Here is a 22733-nt window from a genome sequence, read left to right on the forward strand (position 1 = left end):
GCATTATCATATCACCGCTAACATGGCCAATATTACGGTGCTTGGCTTGTCCTCGCTTTAATTTGTATTTTGCTGGCGCTTGTTTCCCTCAGTTAACTTCACTTCCCGCCCTGGTGTGTTTTCTCCCCCACTGTGGTTGTCTGCTGTGTCCCTTGACTTTTGGTATTCTTGATGTACCTATCCCATGATGTACCTAGTCCATGATGTACCTATCCCATGATGTACCTATCCCATGATGTACCTAGTCCATGATGTACCTAGCCCATGATGTACCTAGCCCATGATGTACCTAGTCCATGATGTACCTAGTCCATGATGTACCTAGCCCATGATGTACCTAGTCCATGATGTACCTAGTCCATGATGTACCTAGTCCATGATGTACCTAGTCCATGATGTACCTAGCCCATGATGTACCTAGCCCATGATGTACCTAGCCCATGATGTACCTAGTCCATGATGTACCTATCCCATGATGTACCTAGTCCATGATGTACCTATCCCATGATGTACCTAGCCCATGATGTACCTATCCCATGATGTACCTAGTCCATGATGTACCTAGCCCATGATGTACCTAGTCCATGATGTACCTAGCCCATGATGTACCTTGCCCATGATGTACCTAGCCCATGATGTACCTAGCCCATAGCGTTTGGATGTCTCTTGACCTTGAGCCGGCTCCCTTTCCAGGTAGATCCTTGGTTATTAAAAGTGATTTGGTTTGAAACTTTCACCGTCACTACGTTTGTATTCCCATATTCCCTGTTTGACGGAAAAGCAAAACCGTCCTTTAGTCACTTGGCTTTAATCTACCCCCTCACTATGACCAACGTACAACCGGCAGGGTACCACTGCCCATAACACAAACCATATGCAGATGCATATGCGGATGTTTCGGTCGATGGGGCATGGGGCGGTTTGTGGTCTGGGCGACGTGGGGGGCCCTGTATTAGTCTTGTAGTAAGCAAGGATTTTTTTTTCCAATGGCAGGCAATCTACAGGCACTGCCTTGGTGATCGACCCGGTCCCCCTGGTCTAATGCATGTGCTCACTCACTCAGTACAACCCCCAGTGGACTGATAGGAATAGCAACTACTTCTATAGGAATGCAATGTATGTCTTTCTGTAATTCTCACAAAAGTCATCCGGCGGGCCGCACTGGACCCCCCTATACCCTTGGCCGGAGTCTGACAGCCATGCTTCTGAAGACCTGAAGAGCACTCAGTGTGTTCTTAAAGGGCCGGTGTGCGGTCTGGTGATGTTGTTGCAGAATGCGACCAACCCCTTTGGCTCACTTCTCTGACTCCTGCTGAGTGCAAAACCGAGGTCGTCCATACCGTGGACCGGTTTGGAACTCTTCCGCTGGCTGTGTGAACCATGCTGGCCTTCGTCCAACGTACCAACATGACGGACTGCGAAGACCTTCTGCTTTAGTGTCAATTTGAAGGGCTCACACCTTGGTTCTTGGTTTCAGGGTATCACGCGCTAATGTCAATGCCTCTCTTTATTAAATGGATCTCCCATGATTTGGTTTTACATGATGCCCTGGTACTGTGACCTAACTTGGTTCGGCTCACCCAGTCCATGACTGACTGGACAGTTTAAACCTTTTCAACTTCAAATGGTGCTCTGGCTATGCACGTTATTGTTGTTTTTTGGGTTTCTGCCACACACACAGACAGCATCGGTTATGTACCTTCCTGCATCTGTTCATCTGCGAAGCAGAAGTGTGTTTCTTGAAGTTTTTGAATTCGCAGCGCAGCTGTGTGGACATGTAATGTAATGCTTGAGTGTATTCTGGGTTGAACAGTTTCCTTTTTAGGGAAAGATGGAAATGAAAGTCTGTGTTGTGTGTGTGTGTGTGTCTCATTGGAGACAGCTTGAGAAATAGTTCCCAGACCCATTTTACCTGACATGCAAATATCCGTACTGGAGGCCTGCTCAGCATTCAGTGTGTGAGCACAGTGTGTGCTGCACAGATTGTAACACCGCTTGAAGCACGTTTATGATTTGGGATCTTGGGCTGTGTAAATAAAGTGACTTCACATCCCTTTGAATCATGAAGCATTACAAACTGTTGTTCACAAGGGGGGAGCTTTTGCTTTTTGCACATCCAGAAAGTGCTGCTCATAGTCAGTCGGGGGCTACTGCACTGTGTGGCACCGTGGGCTGATCACAAACGTAATCCCAAAACAGTGCATGTTATATGTGAGAGTTATGATTCTCTGCCGTGTAACGACCCCCTCTGGGCCTGCTGGCGGCGCTGCAGAGATCTACGGGTTTCATAAAAGGGCATCAGGCTAAAAATGACATTTTCCTTCCGTCCCCATCAGTGAACTCGTCCAGGGAGCGGTGAATACGGCCGATGTGGGTGTGTGTGTGTGTGTGTGGGGGGGGGGTGTGTGGGCGTTTAGGCACCGGCAGGTGTGCACAGGCTTGTGCGCAAACCCATCTTCAGATTGCAGAGAAGGGGGTTTAAAGCAGCATTTGGCCGCCTGCCACTAGGAACCTCCTGCACAACATTGTGAAATCACTCATTTCCAACCTGCATGAGCAATTTGAGGCAATAAACCGACCCTTTTCTTGCCATTGAGGAAATTCCCTTAACCTTTTTGCATCCCGAACCAATTCCGCCCCAACAGCTTCACACTCTTGCCTCTAAAATCCCCAAAAATGACTGTATAACTCTCCATTACGGCACAAGCAGCATCCTGCACCACTGTTCCTGGTGTCTGCATCCTCACAGTGCCTTGGAGCCCCTGGAGGCCTTCGTAGTAACACACACACACACACACACACACACACACACACACACACACACACGCTTTATGGAATGGTGTGAACAGCACTTAGCCGTAGGTATGTTCTCCTGAAAAATGCTGCGATAGAGAAAGTAAAAAAAGATTGTTTAATCCTGGCCTCAAACACCGGTAGAAAATAGGACTGGGCGTGGAACGCAAGAGATTAGGCCACTGGATTAACTTTATATTTGTTTGCTAATAGCATCCGCAGGTGCAAGAGGCGAGGAAGGAAGTGGAGGAGAGGAGAGGGGATACGAAAAGAAAGATACCGAGAAAAGGGCAAATAAATAGTACGGAGAAGGAACAGGATATTTTGACACGTATGTGATTTTTTTTTCTTTTTTTGGGGCAAATATGAAATATGAGTCTTTTGCAATACCCTGTTAATGTACGTGGCGCAAAATTGATGTTTAGGTCAGTGTTTATGGTTAAGTGAAGTGCATGTAATGTCTTCAAAGGTCTAAATAAACATTGTTCTGTGTGTGTGAGTATTTCATAGGAGTTCCATAGAAACCAAAGTGGTGTCACATGAAGGCCAAAAATAAGTGTTAATCCCAGAAGTGTCTCTGCCGCTCTCTCACAGCAAAGACTGAATGTGTCTTATATAATATTCCAAAATCAGAGGGAGATTTTCGTTTTTTGACACATGCATTATATTTTCTCAGTGCTAAGAAGACGGGCTTGACCTCAATTGGTGGAAGTGGGCCGGGGGGGGGGGGGGGGGCACTATATTGCTCTAAGCAGAAGATGCAGTTCCTCTATACAGTATATCACAGGTTGCATTAAGGTTGGGCCGTTAATGTCATGCAGTGGCCAGTGACTTTATGACTCGTCTGTAGCTCATACCGTAAAAGCCATGAGCTGCTGATCCCTAATCTTATTTAAGTCCCCCTAAAGCTGACTTTTATAGGCTGTAAGCCTGCAGATTTCATATGTGCTCAAAACCCCCAAGACATTACTTGCATGATAGAAGAGGCAATTGTCTCTCAGTGAGACCGTGAAAGCTCCCAGCAGCAATAGCCCTCGTTTACCATCTGTCTCCACTACTCATTTCCAGTTTAGTTACTAACAATACAGTTTCCTACTTAATTACTATATTCTCGTTAAAAACATTGGGATTTATTAAATTAAAAAAACCCTTTTTAAACGGTTGGTTGGGTGGCGCAGGGGGAAAGAAGAAACGTGGTTGTATAGAAGTCTGTGAGAAGACGAGTCCACTTCTCTCGATCTTTTTCTTTACTCAACATTGTAAACAAGTTTACGGTCTCAATCTCTAGTTTCAGCACGGCATGATGTTCATTTAGTACATCATGGTCCATTTAGAGCATAAAGCAGAGTATATTTTAGAGCTGGGCTACCTTGTGATTGACAGGTCACTAATGCCACCAGAGCCGCATTTAACATTCCAAATTTGGTAACTTTCTTTCATTGGTTGTGGAAAATAATTCAAAGCGATGGCAAAATTGTAAAGCTTGAGGCTTTGACAAAGCAATGGGTGACGTCTTATTATGTACATATACATGGTGAGATGTTTTGTCTGGGCATGGCCAAGATTTTGCAGTGGGTCCTTCGCCGTCATGCACTGGTTGGCTACTGTGGGCGTCTTATTGGCCATTTGAGCGTGTTTAAATGAAGCTTAGGCGAAAATTCAGTGGGCAGGTTAACATATGTGGCAATGAATGGCTTCCTAAAGGTGATCAACTGAATATTTACCATGAAAATAGCGGAAAATGGCTATATGCAAAGTTATGATATAGTATGGGAGAATGGGAGTCCCTCTCCCCCTGTGTGTGTGTGTGTGTGTGTGTGTGTGTGTGTGTGTGTGTGTGTGTGTGTGTGTGTGTGTGTGTGTGTGTGTGTCACAGTAAAACCTTAGGCGCTCTTGCATTGGTGATAATACGACTACCACCACCTGCTGGCAGAGTTATTTCATCTTGTGCATGCACACAAGTGCAAGTAAACCGTTGTCTTTCTGGTGTGAGGCGACACTTTTTTGTCAAGACACAGGGGACGCAAGGTCCCTCTTTGATGTCTGTCCGCAGGGCCGGGGCCTTTATTCTCGCCAGGTAGACATAAAGGCATGTTTGTCTACTTTTGCATGTTTTAAGACAATACGTTTGCACCTAAATGACATGTCACAGGGGGTCCTGCCACCTGGAGATTTTTCTCTATCAATCTTAAGCTGTGGCTCGATTTCCAGGTTGTTCCAAGTTGCTGTAACATATGAAAGTTTGATAAACTCAAGTAACGATTGTGATTTTATAACATTGGAAGGTTATTAGCATGCATACAAATATTCAAATTGTATCTTTTTTTTCAACTAACTTTTGGAAATACTATGATTAGGATGATCTGAGTTTTCTGTAAAAGTTTAGCCTATTATCAGGTTATTATTATTGGGTTATAATACCATGTTTAGGTTATTATTAGTTATAGTGGTGCTTTTGAGTGTAACTGGCTCTGCTTTCATGAAAGTGTAATTATTTTCGCTGTAGAAATTTTTTTTTTTCAAACTCGACCGGTCCATTAATCTCCGTCTTTCACTCTGACTGAAGCGCAGTTCTTCCAGGAACTGCTTCGCAAACTGTTCTTATTTTGGCTCCAACGACTTGCCGTCGCGCGCCAGTCTCCGCCTTCGCTATAAAAGGCAGCTGCTCGCGCTCTTCCGGTCTTCTGCCTCCACGTCAACCGGTGCCGCTTCCCCGTAAACGCAACGTGAGCGCCTTTGTTAAGGTAATGTGAGCGTTTTTGCTCGTATGTGCGACTTCTGTGACATATAGACGGCTCCCCGCCTCCCGGTAACACGCATCTCTTTCACGCCAGCTTTAATCGCTTGTTTAATCAACATTTTTTTTTCAGCCGGTCTTGTCGCGAGTGAACGTGGTTTAAAGGCGTTAACGTCTGCAGCGCGTCACTAGTTCTTAAAGGAGTAACTAACGTGACGTTGGTAAGCAAGGCCTCCGGTAATGGACGTTATGTGTCTGGCGCGGTGTTGGAGGAGCTTTTTGAATAGATGGTGTCCGTCGCATAGCGGAACAAAAGGCCGCGAGGCGCCGTGGAGGCCCGTCGCTGGCACCTGCGCGCGGCCGCACGTGCCGCATTCTGCGGTGAGTCCGTAATGACGCGTCAGCGACGCGGGACACGGCGCGTGTCGCCCGGTGGAATAGTGCTGAATCCGCAGTCTAACCCGAATATGAACGTCTACCTGCCGCAGTGCTCGAGCGGCTCATCGGCTCAGTCTGCAGAACGCGAGGCTTCGTGCCGCGGGCCCGATGGCGGCCGAGTGCTTTACTTTATTTTAAATGAGATTTCTCTGGTTAATACTATCGAATGTTTTTATATACATGTTTCTTTGCAGTATGACTAGTAATTTGACTAACTAGCTAAAATGACACGTTTAATGAATACTTTTATAACTGAAGCTTACACACACTGCACGGTGTGAACTTGCTATGCTAATGCAAGCTAATCCAAGAACTGTGCACGTTTCCATTCAGACTTGAAGGTTGGTGGGAGGAATCTCTCCCGCCTCGTTAGTTGGACACAATTGGCCGTAGAGCCGGTTTGTTTCTCTGCAGCACGCGTGTTTCATGCTGTTCATCCATGAAAGCGGCCTGAGACCAATGTGAAGGGATGAGCTGTGTAATCGTACTACCAACTTCAATGTAGTTCCTCTTTGATTGGTGCACTGTCAGTTTTCCCCGTCGGTTATGTTTAATGACATGTGTCAACTTTTTGTCCTAAGTCTGAAGATTATGGTCATCAAATGTGAAGTCTGATTCAATCTGTCTTCTGTTGACGCAAAGCACCTGTAAAAGTTGCTGGTGAAGCATTAAAGATTAATGACTTTTTTTTTTTTTAGCATATCAAATTAAAATTCCTTTCAGTGTCTCTGGAGTCCTGACTGCCGGTGGCTCCTCCTGGACATATTGGTCTAAAATGACTCCATCTAGAAGCGCTGCTTCATTCACACTGATTGGAGGAGCTGGCAGTGAAGGGATAACTGGGTGGGCGGGGCTTGGCGTCAAAGTCACGGCTTCAGATGAGGTGATCGAACTGAGCTGGCGGCGCCCTGCTAGTCTATGCGCTCGCTCGCTGTGCAATGGGGTCGGTGCCCTCAGCAGCCGGCCCCACACCTCGCTGTACCAAAGGCACCGCGGAGGCGTGAGTGGCGCTGAGGGTTCGTTCCTCCTGCTCGTTGCGCTTCGTTCCCTCCCTTTGAACTTTTACCTTTTCTGCTTTGTTTCAGTATCATGGCTGAGATGAAGGAACGCACGTTCATTGCCATCAAGCCCGATGGCGTGCAGAGGGGCATCATTGGAGAGGTCATCAAGAGGTTTGAGACTAAAGGCTTCAAACTCGTGGGCATGAGGATGGTCCATGTAAGTATGCGGCGTGTTTTCTTTGCGCTCGCCTCGGTTGCCGTCCTGAGCGCAGCTGCTAACGTTCACAGGTCCAGTGGGGCAGTTAAGAACATCCGGTGAGCGGATAAGCCTGCTGGTCTATTCCTGACTGGCGTAGATAAGCACTGAGCTAAAGACTCCTGATCCGCTAACATCTGATCTGAGGCTGAGTGGGATGCTACTTTCACCCCATACTGGGGTCAAGCTGCTCAGTTTTTATTCCTGATGTGGTGCAGGAATGGAGCTCAATCAATGCAAGCTGTTTAATTGTCCTCTTGCTGACGTTTCGAAGGCGTAGCAGCCATCAGAACATCGTCGTATCTTCGGTCAGGGTCCCCTGAGGATAGAAGGACATTGTATTTTTTTGTGTTCTGTGGTCATTCTCGTGCTGCACGTCTGTCTCTTCGTACCCTGAGCCGCTCTGCGGGGTTCAAGTCCCTGTGCGTTGGAGTTGGTAATATTGGACCACAAATTATTTCACCTGCACATTGGTAGACGTGTCCTGATGTCCCAGCATGTCTGTCCCAGTGTCACGCCTTGGGAATCGCCTCGGCGTGTTTCTGGTTATTGGCCTTGAGTAACCGGAGCCGTGACGCTGAACAGACTTGACCACCATGTGACTTGAGGTTTGTTTTGCCAGCTGTGAACAAATGGGATGTAGTACTTGTAGTAGTACTTGTTGGTTTCTGCTGTACAGTTGAAGTCAGCAAGCCGTTATGAGGTGCACTGCTTCCTTGTGTAAGACATGGATGGATCAGCGTAGCTGCAGCACACTGATTGGATAAAGAGGCTTTTCCCCCAAACTCCGATCTGACCCCTACTGAAGGTCACAAAGTGTCCACCTCAGTAGGGACGAGACAGTGGGCCCCTTTGACCGAATACAGGCACCTCTAAATGCAAACCACTTATCAGGTTCAAGCCTCCAGGTTCTTCTAGTTCTTGCTGCTCTGCTGTCAGTCGGGGCCTGAGATTCTCCAGCAGGACGGCTTGTTCACGAGTCTCCCCAACGCCGCAAAACCTCTGGCACGTTCTATTCTAGACTGCAGTAGTGAAAGTTGCAGCACATGAGAACACTCGACCAAGCCTGCAGGCACGGTGCAACATTTGACCCTCTTTATTCCCCTCAGAAGCCTTTTTGCTGAAGGCAGAGGACCAATAACCCGGATTCCCCGTAGATTGGTTTTACATGTCTGATGGCTAATCAGCTTAATTTGTCTCTGGCTGCAGGCCTCTGAGGACCTGCTGATGCAGCACTACATCGACCTGAAGGACCGGCCCTTCTTCCCCACCCTCATGAAGTACATGACCTCCGGTCCAGTGGTTGCCATGGTAAGAACACACAGCCCATGAGTGGTTGTCCGCAGGGACAACCGTGGCTGCTGCTTAGCGCCCGGCTTCATGCCCCCCTGCTGTGTTCCAGGTATGGGAGGGCAAAGGTGCGGTGAAGACCGGCAGAGTGATGCTGGGTGAGACCAACCCCGCCGACTCCAAGCCCGGAACCATCAGGGGAGACTTCTGCATCGACGTCAGCAAGTGAGTGCTTCAGCGGAGCGTCTGTTCCTCTGAACCACGCTGGCACTCGCTGACCTTGTCTTGATCGTCCCCAGGAACATCATCCACGGCAGTGACTCCGTGGAGAGCGCCAACAAGGAGATCTCCCTGTGGTTCAAAGACGACCAGCTGGTCTCCTACACCAGCTGTGCCTTCAGCTGGCTGTACTGAACCCTCCGAGTGCTGCAGGCGTCCTCGCACTGGTCCCAGACCAGCCAACTCTTGCCTCAGTTACTGCTCGTGACCGTCGTCATACTGTACTTGGATCGGGTGTCTGAAGTCATTCCTCAGCTCTATTCCTTTTTTTAGAAACATTCCTTAAAATGTACAGATTATGGCTGTCATTTTTGTCAAACGGTGATCTTTCCAATAAAATCCACACGATACAAACGTCTCTTCATTGGTCATCACTAATGATGCAGTTTGGACCTGCTGTCTAAAGGAAAGCGTTAATCGGATCGCTGTATGGGAGGCCTGACCTCTAGCTGGCGTGGTACATTTACTGAGGACAACGTCTTATTCCAAGATAGGACCATGTTTTTACTTACTACCTCAGGAAAATGTGATTCTACAATGTAAGCACTTAGCGTTGCTACGCCAACGTTCTATTGGTGTTACCTGCAAGTAGCATCACTTTAAATTCTACACTTTTCTATTCAAGATATTCTGTAACTGAATGACAGGAGTTAAGGTAACAAACTACAAAAGGTGTATTTTCAACATGGCACGACTTTCACTTTGCAATTTATTAAGATTCTACATGCGATATTTAGTTCATCTATTTGTTGTGAATATACAGCACTAAACTTTCAACATGCAATACATAATTTATGGCTCACTCTGCCAGGTTTTTTTTTAAACTGTTCGAGGGAGGATTGTCACTGCAGAGCAGGAAACTATAGATATCAATTATACGACTCTGGGACGAGTTCAGCGTGAGGACAAAAGTCTTCATGTCAGATTCCGAGAGCTGGAAGTGTTTGTAGTCATAAGCCTTTTTATTCAGTGTAAAAGTCAGATCTTACAAAAATCACCAGATAAACTTTCACAGCCATGCGGAAACAGTTTGCAATGCTTGTAAACAAAGAAGCCATCCATCACAACCAATATTATGATCCAAACATTTGGCTTTATTTACAAAGTCTATCAAAGCCCGGTCACAGCACAAATTTACCATATGAAAGGAAAATGGTATACACTATCAAAAAGATGTACAAACTTTAAATTGTAATCTAATAATGTACCTCAGCGGTTGGTGTTAATATCAATAGATTTATAATTAACATTTTTTTTTTTATTTGTATCCAAAAATAGATTTTTCACAATAACCCTCTCAACTCACAATTATTTTCAGACAATAGTAATCCCAATACATTAAGTCATTTTTATCAAATATATATATATATATATAGCACCACAATATAATGGTTCAATATAATGGATGGGGGGGGGGATCACATACAAAAGACCCGTGTTAGTATCCAAGAAAAACAAAACAAAGACATCCAGCTCCGCCCACATTTGGCAGAACCAGTTGAGCAATAACCATCAACCACACGACGTCCTGCTATGGAAGCCCAGTGCTGCCAGAAAGAGATTTGGATTTGGACACAATTATAGATTATTCATATTTCATTATTGATTGATTATTATTAAATACATCAAAATTGATTCACTGAGCCAAAATTATGAGAAGTAAAAAATTAAAAAGTCACACTTTTTATTTCAACGGACGCATTTTTTATAATTTTTCCTGAGTCAGACAAAAATATTGAATCAATATAACTTTACTTTTAATCTGGATTGGATCCCGGCCCACTTTTACTTTTCTTTTCTTGGCAGATATGGGCAACCATACATTTACTGATCACAGCGGGAGAAAAGGGAAAGAAACACAGACGCTTACAACGAAAGAACGAAGAAACGAGCTCAGCACGACATCAGCACAACGCGCTCTGTTCTACATGCAGAGAGGAGCGCCGCCGCCTCCGCCTCCACCTCCACCCACACACGGCACCGCTACACACAGAGGGAGCGCCACCGGCCTCCTCCTCCCTTCAGCCCGGGGCCTCCAGGTAAAACAAGAAAGCATTTCATATCTACAAGGAGCGAGAAGCAGAAGACCCAAAACAGTGTTGATTGTGCGTTTAAGTATTTAGGATTAATCTAGAGGAAGGTAGCAGCAACTAGTCAATACAACAGTCTTTTATTTCCTTTTTATGTACTAAGATGTTGGGTCACAACGTACTTTAATGCTTCAGAGGTGACAGATCTTAACGGTGAAACCAGATCTGCTCCAAATGATTGACTTTGTCTTTTATTGCTGGTTTGGTCTGAGAAGCTTTGTGCCCAAAAGGAAACTGGAAGAGAAACACATCTCACGTCCCGGCGACGAATCAAAAGTCAAATTTAACATGAAGACGGATTGAAAAGCTCGTGGGACGAGCCCTCGTTGTTGGAACAGCGTGGAAGCAAATGAGGATCACTGAATCATTACAACGTCCAAAGACGCACAACGCCTGGAATCTAAACGCCACCGAACGCCTCAGCATGACAATTCTCGGATTCTCGGATTCCGAATTCAGCCGGGGCCTCATTTCAAGCCGCTGCCGCGGAACCAGTGGCGTTTACATTGGAGGCGCTCTGCGACAGAGCGGTTGCGTGTCCAACGCGGCGAGCCAGCCGATTCCGACCACAAACACCAAACAAAAGGGAAAAGACAAACGGAACACAAACTTCCTGAGAATCTAATCATGAACCTTACTGGTAGAAAGAGAAAGGATGGGTACGGTCTGCGTTTGCATGCGGCCTTCAGCCGTACAGCGTCACAAAAGTCACAGTTATACAATATAATCTTGTTAAATCATCTGTTAATTATATTCATGTAGTAATCATGACGTTTGCGGGCGCTCTAAGATTTATGGAACATAGCAGAACAATATGGGATCTGTTCTTATTGCATATCATTCAAATTAGAAGACTGCTGTGATACCATTCTGCAATGTTTGGTGTGTAGTCTTCAAGCAGATCACTTCTCTGGGTAAATCGCTCTCATTTGCATACGCTAACACGCGGCCAGAGTCTATTTCACGCTGTAGTTTGAGCATCAGGAGGTAGTAAACAGTTCGAGCTCTCCACGGACGAGCAATGGGTTTTGGACATATCAGGGTTTGAAAGTCGATACCATCGTAGTCTGGAGAATACATATTTATATATAGAATCTGTGTTTGTGTGGCGGTGAGATCCTGTCGTGTTACGCGAGTGCTGCCCTCAGAGAAAAGCAGTGCATTGTTCGTGTTTCAGTATTAATAGCAACCCTCTCATTGTGTGGCTCAGGTGAATCATAAGCTAGCTTGCATACATATGGCTCTGACATGAGGACGACCCGAGCGATCAAAACAACAAAAACACCTAAAGCTTTGCATATTACCCCATTCAAATATTCCTTTGTCTTATTTCCAGGAGTCTGGACTGTTTCTCTGCACAACAACCAACACGGGGAAGAAATGAGTCATTTTGATCTCACTCAACTGTAAATATCATTAGAGGGCAAATACAATAATTATCATCACATATAGAGCTCCTGTAGAGAAAGGCACTATGGGGGACGTTAACTCAATTTAGACGGAGGGAATTCGTAATTGACATAATTAGACAGAAGTAGCAATATGAATTTAATGTTACTTTTTCCACTATAGTTTTTGAAAGTGGAGCTATTGAGAATAACGGTCCAGACTCCGTGTGTGTGTGTGTGTGTGTGTGGGGGGGGGGAATCCAACAGACCCCGAGCGATGTGCCCCCCCAGCCCGTCACCAAGCGACCTTTGACCCCATGCCAGTGACACGCGCACAGTCTCTCCCCATGCTGGGGTGCGCAACATGTCAGCGTGAGCCCCGTCGTACCAGTAAGGTTTCTCTTGTACTACAGACCCTGCAGCCACACGTTACGCTCACGCTCCTCATCAGCTGCTCCTGAAGCGACAGCTTTCCATCTCCACAGCGTCGTCATTTCAGTTCCACATTACAGAATATGAGCTCAACCGCCTCGGGGCTCTTTAGCACGGCTGAAGCTGGAGGTGGGAGTAGTGGTACTGCGACAGGTCCCTACGAAAACCCCACGTGATGCCTTCAAAGACCCCCAAGACTGTGCACTGTGCACGCCATCCACAGGAATCTACTGCTGGTGTGCATTCAAATACACTCAGGGCATTTGTGTTGCTGTCTGAGAAACTCTCACAATAAGAGCAATACAGCTAAACTTTAATGGGATTTCTTTTGTTCTGTAACGAAGATCGGAAATGATTGTAGTTGTGGAAATCGTCGCGTAAAGATCGAAGGAAACGAAATCCCATTTCCAAAAATAAGACCAGTATCAGTAATGCTGAGCAGTGCTGCACTGAGATCGCTCTTCCCATCACAATCCTTTATCTCTATACTCTGATTTCTATTTCAATAGCTCTCCACATACTGTATGAATATAATCACCGTATGAAAACAATGCACATCAAGTTTCCCACACAGCCACTAGACAAACAGAAAATGCAAAATAAGTACGTTAAGACAAACACAACTCAAATCAATACAAAAGAGAAAAACAAAATTTCAAGTACTATTAACAAAGTAGAAGTCCAGCTAGCAATATTGTTCAGAAGAAAATAACGTCTCTCCTCGGCTGTGTTCCTCTCTGCTCAGTGGCTGTACTGAGAACAACAACACAACAAAAAACAACAAGGAAGCAAAAGACCTGGCTCAATAAACGGTTCCTCACAGTTTCTACAGGTCTCTGTGCGCCGCCTACGTTGCGGTGGTGGGTGGGTGGGGGGGCTGGTGGCGACCGGCAGGGCTCCCATGCGTCCGGAGAGAGAGGACGTCGTTCTCCCTCCATCCTAATAGCTCGCGTGTGATTGGCTGCCTGGGACGGGGGAGAACCACGTTGCATCATCCCAGGAGTGTGATGAGAGCGAATGCCCAAACACGTGTGACCCGGGTTACGTGCACAGCTACAAGGTTTACAGAGAGGGGTGAGCCCTTCGAGACATTTGTTTTTTTTGCAGAGGTTTGACCCCCCCCCCCCCCCCCTATTCTCGTGGAATAACGTCATCCTCAGAACTGTGCTCCAAAGAAGGTCTGACTGTGATTCTGAGCTAGTTTGACTCCGTCTTCCTGGTCCTTGCAGGGGTAGGATTTATTCTCCCTCGGGGGAGGGGAAGAGGGGGCGATAGGGTACGGTCTTTTTGTCCCGCTCCGTCCCGACATCAGGGCTCCTGTTTGATGTAGTAGCTGCCCGAGCCGTTGCTCTCCTGGTCCGAGGTGCCCTGCGAGAAGGTGAACTCGTCCACTTCGGCCGATTCCTCCTTCATCCGCAGAAGGGAGTCTGGGAGAGGGGGGGAGGGGGGGGGGAGAAGATGAGCCGGCCGTGTTCAAGCACTTTGAAATAACTTTGAGTGTTTCTAGCGGAGTGTTAACCGGTTTACACTAGATGGAGCTGGACAAACTGCTTCACAGTGAAGATGGAAATGAGCAAACGTGGATTACAGGGTACCAACACTGCACGCGACGCCCTCCGGCTCCTCGCTCGCGTCAACCTCACCTGATTTGTGGGTTTGGTGGAGGTGGGTGCGGGGCCGGGGCCGGGAGGGCCCCTGGGCGGGGTAAGGGGGTGGACTCTGCTCCTCGTCCCCGGAGAAGCTGCTCCTCCTCCTGCCTGCCTGACTGAAGGGCCGCCGACCAACCGGAAGCTTCCTCTCTAAAAACATCAAGCCACACTCGGGTAAGCTAGCGGGGGTCTTATGACACACACGGGGGCTCAAATCTACCAGAGTGCAACACAAACCGGAAAGCACCGCTTTAGTTCACAGCAGTTTTCTGAACACTCTCACACAGCTACACACATACACAATGAGTGGAAGAGATAAAACAAATAAGTGAAACACGGCCGTCCCGAAATCAGGTTTGCAAACCCCTAAAGAAACCAATTAATGTGTTAAGCTAAATACATTGTATCAGTTTAAATTAGCTTCTGTGATCCGAATACATATATATGTAAAAATGAATGAACAGACACAGGTGAGTTTCGGCCTGAAGAAGGTTTACTCTTTGTTCTCCCTGTTGTGGTGTTGGGGGGGATGTCACTGATCCACATCTGTGATGTGGGCCATAGACCTGTGATTGTATTAAGGAGGTAGAGGGAAGAATGAAGGTGGAAATAAACCCACAGCACCAGGCGCACTCACTTTTCTTTTGGCCTTTGTACTGCTGGGCCTTTTTCTTCTGCTTGGGTACAGATTGAGGCATTTCTCTGTTACCTGAAAAAAAAAATAACACACCACCAGACAGTAAACTACGGGCCATTTGAGACACAGACCAGGAATGCAAATGTGTAGCAATGTAGATTATAGGAACTCCAGCACAACCCACGGTGCCATATGCAGGATCAGTACCAGTGCTGATACCAAGGACGGCAGATATCTGACACAACAATGAACAGTGAAGTCCACAATGAACACACTTTCCACACACACCTCCAGCTGAAGTGGGAGACGAGGCATTCATGCAGAAAACCCCCAAAACATACGTACAAATAAAACGTATATGAAAGGAAAAGATGACAAAATGATAACATGTAGCATTAGAGTTCAACCAAAGCAGACTACTCAATAAGCGGGTTTTCATCTTCCCACCCACGTTATATTAAAAGGGTCATTCCACAAACCCAAAACTGCCTCAGAAATAGAAAGTGGAACATTGCCGGCCTTCACCATCTGTTAAAATGTAACATTTTTTTAACTGCAAACAAACAGCAGGTCTTATTTACGCCACAGATCTATTCCAGCATGTCAGAAAAAGCACCCAGCTGTAAAGCTGATGGGAATCCTTTGGAGAATCTCAGTCAAAGACAGAAAGAAAAAACACCTCCAGTGATACAGTTTGACCAGTTACACAATGACAAAACCCAGGCTAGCAGACTAACTTTAGCCCCAGGCTAGCAGACTAACTTTAGCCCCAGGCTAGCAGACTAACTTTAGCCCCGGGCTAGCAGACTAACTTTAGCCCCGGGCTAGCAGAGCAACTTTAGCCCCAGGCTAGCAGACCAACTTTAGCCCCAGGCTAGCAGACCAACTTTAGCCCCAGGCTAGCAGACCAACTTTAGCCCCAGGCTAGCAGACCAACTTTAGCCCCAGGCTAGCAGACCAGTGCTAGCACAGGCTAGCAGACTAACTTTAGCCCCAGGCTAGCAGACCAGTGCTAGCACGGGCTAGCAGACTATCTTTAGCCCCAGGCTAGCAGACCAGCATTAGCACAGGCTAGCAAGACTAACTTTAGCCGCAGGCTGGCAGACCAGTGTTAGCAACGGCTAGCAAACTAACTTTAGCCCCAGGCTAGCAGACCAGTGTTAGAACGGGCTAGCAAGACTAACTTTAGCCCCAGGCTAGCAGACCAGTGTTAGCACGGGCTAGCAAACTAACTTTAGCCCCAGGCTAGCAGACCAGTGTTAGCACAGGCTAGCAAGACTAACTTTAGCCCCAGGCGAGCAGACCAGTGTTGGCACGGGCTAGCAAGACTAACGTTAGCATGGGCTAGCAGACTAGCATTAGCACGGGCTAGCAGACTAACTTTAGCCCCAGGCTAGCAGACTAATGATGCTTATATTTCTTGTACATATCAAATAAAAAAAATATTTTTTTGTGTAGCTATAAGAAACAAGAGCAAATGACATGCATTTTATACTGTATAAGCCTTTTGTTAACTGTTCTGGTGCCGTTAATGAGACAGATCTCAGTCCCGACCGCCATGTTGAAACAGCAGTGACAGCAGAAAAAACAACTAGAACACTTCAGATCTGTTGAAAACCCGCACAACAGTCACGTCATCACTAAGTTAAACTATTAGGTATCGTGTGGTCAGAGGCCTGTGTGCGGTCCCAATGTGTCCCCTTCTTACTCTGTGAGGCCGGGGGTTGTAGCTGGTAGCCCGTGAGCTGGCACCAGCCCACAGGGTAGAGGTCAGGGGACTCGCAGTCCACCCATTGGTCATATTCGTCCTCCCAGCCGTCAAAGTGGATCCTCAGTAGCCGGTGCACAATCCTCGTCACCGTGGCAACACACACCAGCCGCGGCTCCATCAGATCAACGGCCTCCAGCTTCATGCCTTGACGGAAACCGTGATTGGGAACCTCCTTGGAGATGTACAAAGAGATTGAAGCACAAACGTCAGTGAGCTGGAAGCTGCTGGTGAGTAGATGTTCCTGCAAATAGTGGAGAAGCACCGGTAAACCCCAAGAGCCACAAATAATAGGAGAAGGAGGTTTTCAGCTTTCAGGAAGAGAAAAGCTAGCATACGTCCCCCATAAAAGATTACCAGAGTAGTATATTATTCATTTGCACTGAAATCAACTATTCATATTTTTAAATCGGTTTTCTTAAATAGATTCAATTTACTTAAAAATCAGATCACAGAGACTCAAAACTGGATCCACAGTAGATGCTCAACAAGGTATGCACTTAATCAATCCAACAGAGGATTACAAACCCTGAGACGTGGCTGCATGCGGTTTGTCCAAAAAGCCAAGAGCGATAAAACACCCACGAATAAAAACATCGACCAGCAATAAATTCATCAAATGGCCAATAGACAGATACCTCTATGAATATGATACCTCAGGAGATGAACCTCAAACTGCTAGTAGGTCATTGAGTTGCTTTCTGTGACACATCAGTGCTCCGTTTACCTGCTGCTTTGTTTTTCTAGTAACCAGAACAATGACACCAGGAGGACAAACTGAATGACAAGATCTCAACACAAACACAGTGGAGAAACCAGCCTACCTTGTTAAAGAGCTTGACAGGAGCAGCTATTGAACCTGTTTCTCTGAGGTAGTCAAACCATTTAAATGGCAGTTTAGTGTACCCTGGGGAACAGAGTCAGTGATGAGACCAGAACATTATGAAATCAAATGCAAGAAGATCTTATCAAGCTCAACTTCACCTAACGAGACATGGAATTCAAATGTGGTACAGTATGGAAGATTTGAAGTACCTAAATAAAAATGTACTTCATTTTCACCATCAGGAGGCGCAGAAGAACATTGGAGAATAAGAGTTTCAAATATTAATGATGAAAAAACTCTTCTCTTCTTTCTTTCTTTTTTTATTTAAGCATTTGAAATCTTCCACACCCATGTCGTCTGCTCAATGGGATCAAATGCATATTTACATTCATGGTGCGAGGCTCAGAGAAACTCACGGTACCTCGAGGGGGCGTGAGTTCTATCTCGTTGATTTCACAGAAGCCGACAGGGTAGATGGAGGGCGACGTGCCGTGGTAGCAGAACCAGTCTGATCCATCCACTGCCTCCGAACCATCGATCCCAATCATGAGGTACCCGTCTGCCAACACCTACCGACAACCACAGCGGCTGAAGTCAGCCCGGTCCAAGCCCCCCCCCCACACCTGCAGTATTTCATAACAACATTAAACGCTTACCTTTCTTACAGTGGCTACACATATAGCTGAGAGGTTGAGAGGGTCGATGGCTTCTAGCTTCATCCCATCTTTGAACCAATCCCCATTCTGGTCCACATCCTTCACCTGATGCACGTTCAGTAGAAGAAAGACAGATTCTGGTTCGTCGTTGATAATACGGACGAATCAGGCATTTGAGTCTACGGTCGCATCGATGCATCAAGCTCTTCAGCGAAGGATGAGGAGAGGCCGAACTAGTCCAGGCCAACATGCCGTCATCAGAAATGAAAATGATAAAAACCTCACCAACTATCTTTCAGAGAACAGCTAGTTTTTATATAAAATCAGAACCTTCAAAGTTTCTTTTCAATGTTAAGGTTGAGATTTGGGAAATGATCTACATTTCGTAAACATACAAAACATTTATGTTTAAGACACCATGGAAGGAAACCCTCATTTTACCTCACAAGTCCATGTAAACTATTCATTCAAAATTAAAACCACTAAACCGGCGTTGGTTAGTCTCATGAAACAACGCGGGTTCACGTTCTACATGAATCATTCTTGAAAAGCTTTTGGGATCGCAGCACATTTTGAAAATGGTTTTGCGTTACCTTCTGGAAGAACGGTGCGGGAGCATCAGCTTGACCTTCAATTTTCTTTGTAATATCTGCAAATAATTTGACAGATCAAAATGCTTTCATTAATGCATAATCACCTGAAACTAAGAGTCATTTTACGTTAACTGAAGCTGAGGATGAGCAAGGAAACTCTAAATGAATGCACACCGGTGTATTGGGAAGTTGCTAAAAACAAACTGGACCTTTACAGCTTTGCTGGATTCTCCCAAACCCACCAGATCTTTTGAAGCGGTGGCCGATGCTGCGCGACCAGCCGATATTATGGATGAGGGGGCTGTACATGTGGCACCAGAAATCGTCCGACCCGTCCTGGCTCTCCTCGTACACCAGCCTGAGGCGACCTCCGATGACCTGCTCTACCAGCGCCACCCGTGTCCGGCACAGGTAGTTCTTGTCCACCACCTCTACCCGCATCAGCTTCTTGAAGGGGAACTGCATGTTCTCGTGTACCTATGAGGGGAAAAGACACGCAGAGACCAGAGGACTAAAGGACGGCACCGATTCATTGCTTTCAAGTTGTTTAGGAATTTCAGGGCCGGCACAAATCAACAGTGAGCCAGGCCGAGTCACTTTTGTCAAACCCTTTCTTTAGATGACAAATATATTCTTCATCCGCTGGCTGTGATTTAGATACATATCAAAATGAGGCTTTTCTCACCTTGGCATTAAAGTCAGGTGGCAGGGTTTTAGCTCCAGTGAGACGCTTCACAAGAAAGGCTTTCCAGTTAGAGTACTTATGCTGTATGCCTGGGGGAGAATCACAAACACACACGGTCACTACGGCCACCAAACCCCCCCCCTCCTCGTAGGGCCGTGCACACGTTTGCCACGGGACTCACTTTTTGGAGGTACGAGGGGTTTGCCGCTGGAGGCGCACCACCCCACCGGGTGCACTTCGGGGACGCAGAGATCGCACCAGAAGTCCTTGGTGGTGTCGTTGTCAAAGCCCTCGTAGCGCAGGAGAGCCTTGAACCCTGCACACGCACACAGAACGCACAGGATTGGACGGCTCGCTCCAACGCCAGAAAGAGCTCCACCCAGGGTTTCTCCACCACACGGCGTTCATCATTAGTCTGTTCTATGGTCATGCGGTGCGGGTGAAACCCAGCTTCTAAGTTAATGTGGGCGAGAAGTCTGGAGAATGCTTAGAATTAAACGCTTCACACAATCTGCATATAAAAAGCCACAAAATCACATGCTCATCAAATATTATATGCCATAAGTACATTCAAAATATTATTCTTTTGTGTAGCTTCTCCGCCCATGAGGCGATCCCTCGCCAGCACCACCACGCCGTACGAGATGCCTGAAGGAACCCAACGGTGAAAATGAGACTCCAGTCATCTGAGACAAAGGTACTGAATCTTCACCAGTTGGTCCTTTTATTAAAAAATGTTTTCCCTGTAGAGCTGCAACGGACTTCATTTTATCACTTGCTGAGTCTTTGGCAACGTTCGACTACGTCAGATCACAGCATGGGATGTAAGGAATGATAAAGTAACCAATAATGAAATTAAATTCTGGCCCAGTTCTCTGAAGGATCCCACTGACTGTGTACTGTTACAATGTGGGTGGTGTGTAAAACGAAAGACACAGTTCCTTTACGCCACACAGCACCGGGGGGGGGGGGGGGGGGAGAAGAACAACATGTGACGAGGCCAAAGCCGCTTGAAGTGGAATCATTCTTCGACCAAATGTCCTTTAGCTACGGGAGGAAGTGTGGTCTTACCAGCTAGCTTGATGATCTCTGCTATCCAGTACACCTTAGTGGAGAGGTTGGTATCAGAGTTGGTCACTTCAATCCTCACTCCTTCTTCTATGTCTCCCCAGCAGGTCCCCATAGGGGCCTGGAACCCACGGGAAACAGGGAGTTTTTAAGTTGGGGAAGCAAGCCATTAGGTTTTTGCTACCTGCCAAAGTCCTGTTTCCACTTACGTGCTTGAAACAGCTGACTGGAGCTCCGGTCGTGTTATTGCTACAGATATACCGACCCCAGTCGAAGCTCTCTGCAGGGACCACTGACGGACAACAAGGCACAGTGTAAAGCTGGAGTATATCTCAACAGAGCAACACTGTTTGCTGATTTTTGGTAACATACCAGCTTTGGACTTGGGCTGGTTCTGCTGACTTGCTTGGTACTGAGCATAAGCAGCCAACTTTGCCATGAGAGGCTGTTTCTGTAAGACTTTGGCCTTTTTCGTTGGTGGTTTGCCCTTGCAAAAATACAAAACAGATATCAATATCAGTGCAATCTTTAGTTTAATCTGATGTTTTTGAGGGAGAACTGACCAGGCCCTTACCTGGAGTCTTGCCAAGATGCTGGCTTTTTTGGAATTTGAGGAATAACTCCGGGAACACGACACACTGCAAAAGCGCTTCGTTTTTGAGTAAAAGGCATCTCGCACTCCGACCATCCCGCACATCTCACAAGTGGCTGTGAAACCGAAAAAACAGACACATGTATATCTGTGACAACGTGTAAGAATACAATTATATTCCCCAACATGTTCCGTGTTACTGACCCATTCCAGCCTTGCCGTCAGGGTACGTGTAGACCTGCCCATTGTTCTTGATGATGGGCAGGCTTGCAGGGATGGACGGCACCACCTCGTCCTCGCTGTCTTCGGAGCTGGAGCTGCTGGTGGACTCCTCGCTGCAGCTGTCGTAGCCATCAAACATCCCGAAGGAGTCTCTCCGCTTACGCTCTGAACGTGGGGTGCGTTCCGCCTTTAAACCCAAGAAGTTTTCAAAAAAGATATCTGAATAGAATATTACAAGACAGCAACTGTAACAATTCACCTTGATTTTGATGTGGTTTATTGTTGGGTGAGAACATCCATCACCAGTGAAAGCAACATCTTTAAATGTCTTGTTAGGCCCAACAACCACCTCAAGCCCAAATAGAGTTAATCATACAGAGCTGAATGTAAGGAAGCCAACACATATTAGCAGGACCAGTGTTTACTAGTGACGGTTGCTGGTTTCATAGTATTTTACAGTGTGCTTAAATATGCCATCTGCGAGGAAACGTGACCTGGAAAGACGGCTGTGGAAGCCAGTGAGAAATACATGTTTACATGTGATAAGTTAATTGTAATCACACGGAGAAATCTGAAAACGCAACACGTTGGGCTCGTAGAACGATGCGGAACAGTCTGTGACATGTTTATTTTGACAGCCAGTCTACTTCCTCCTCCGGGCAGCGCATCCGAACTGGCGGCGATAACAAAGATCATTTTGGAAAGAATTCTGAAGGATAAAAAAAACAACACACCAGCCAGGAAAGACACGCTACGCTGAATTTAAGCTGCACGAAATAGAAAAGCCAGCTGCTACATTCGCTAAAATTAGCGGCGGCCTTATTGCAAAGACCTCCTAATGCTAACTAGCGTTAGCGCCGTTCGCTAGCGGAAACCTGTTTATCCACTTCTATCCACAAAAGCAAACCACCGTTTTCAATTGCTTAGCAAATATACACGTACACATATGTTGTTAATACCAGTGTACGGTTACTTTATTGCTATATTAGACCTTCTTTGGAAAAGTTGCTAATACCAGAAGACCCAGCAGCTAGCCACCAAACAGATAACAACAAAGGAGTAGCGCTAGCCTGCTAGCAGCAAATCCTCTGAAATCGGAGGCTCGCGGCCGTAAAATGTTTTGAAAACACTTACCAAATCCCTTGTGTCTTCCATCAGCCCTTCATATAGATAACGTCCTCGGTAACTGCGCTGCCCAGTGCAAAGAAAACCCCAACGCTGGGGACAAATGTTGCCTTTGAAATAGCAAAGTCTAAATGAATACTACCAAGCAGGATATCAACAAATTACTTTGATGCATCTGCGCATGCGCGAACGTAACCCACTTACACGC

The 22733-nt window shown here is 46.5% G+C and overlaps 2 protein-coding genes across 3 annotated transcripts; one reads left to right on the top strand and one right to left on the bottom strand.

Annotated features, from left to right (window-relative positions):
* Window positions 1-5357: 5357 nt before the first annotated feature.
* On the top strand, window positions 5358-9148 carry nme2a (NME/NM23 nucleoside diphosphate kinase 2a). The gene is made up of 5 exons (XM_040177060.2): window positions 5358-5537; window positions 7054-7186; window positions 8435-8536; window positions 8628-8740; window positions 8815-9148. Exons 2-5 carry the CDS (start codon window positions 7058-7060, stop codon window positions 8927-8929), a joined length of 459 nt encoding a protein of 152 aa, XP_040032994.2. The 5' UTR covers window positions 5358-5537; window positions 7054-7057; the 3' UTR covers window positions 8930-9148.
* Window positions 9149-9737: 589 nt separating this feature from the next.
* mbtd1 (mbt domain containing 1) lies at window positions 9738-22726 on the bottom strand. 2 transcript variants are annotated; one of them, XM_040177439.2, is made up of 17 exons: window positions 22535-22726; window positions 21383-21587; window positions 21161-21294; window positions 20959-21073; window positions 20796-20878; window positions 20590-20707; window positions 19700-19834; window positions 19519-19607; window positions 19076-19310; window positions 18834-18889; window positions 18241-18345; window positions 18006-18153; window positions 17583-17665; window positions 16699-16933; window positions 14991-15062; window positions 14348-14503; window positions 9738-14131 (listed from the first exon to the last, which is right to left on the bottom strand). In XM_040177439.2, the coding sequence occupies exons 1-17, from the start codon at window positions 22553-22555 to the stop codon at window positions 14013-14015; spliced, it is 2109 nt and encodes a 702-aa protein (XP_040033373.1). In that variant the 5' UTR covers window positions 22556-22726; the 3' UTR covers window positions 9738-14012. The 2 variants fall into 2 exon arrangements, with proteins under 2 accessions (XP_040033373.1, XP_040033372.1); XM_040177438.2 differs by having other exon boundaries at window positions 14348-14569.
* Window positions 22727-22733: the final 7 nt, after the last annotated feature.

Source organism: Gasterosteus aculeatus, chromosome 5 (genome assembly GCF_964276395.1).
Source record: "Gasterosteus aculeatus chromosome 5, fGasAcu3.hap1.1, whole genome shotgun sequence".
Lineage (NCBI taxonomy): Eukaryota > Metazoa > Chordata > Actinopteri > Perciformes > Gasterosteidae > Gasterosteus > Gasterosteus aculeatus.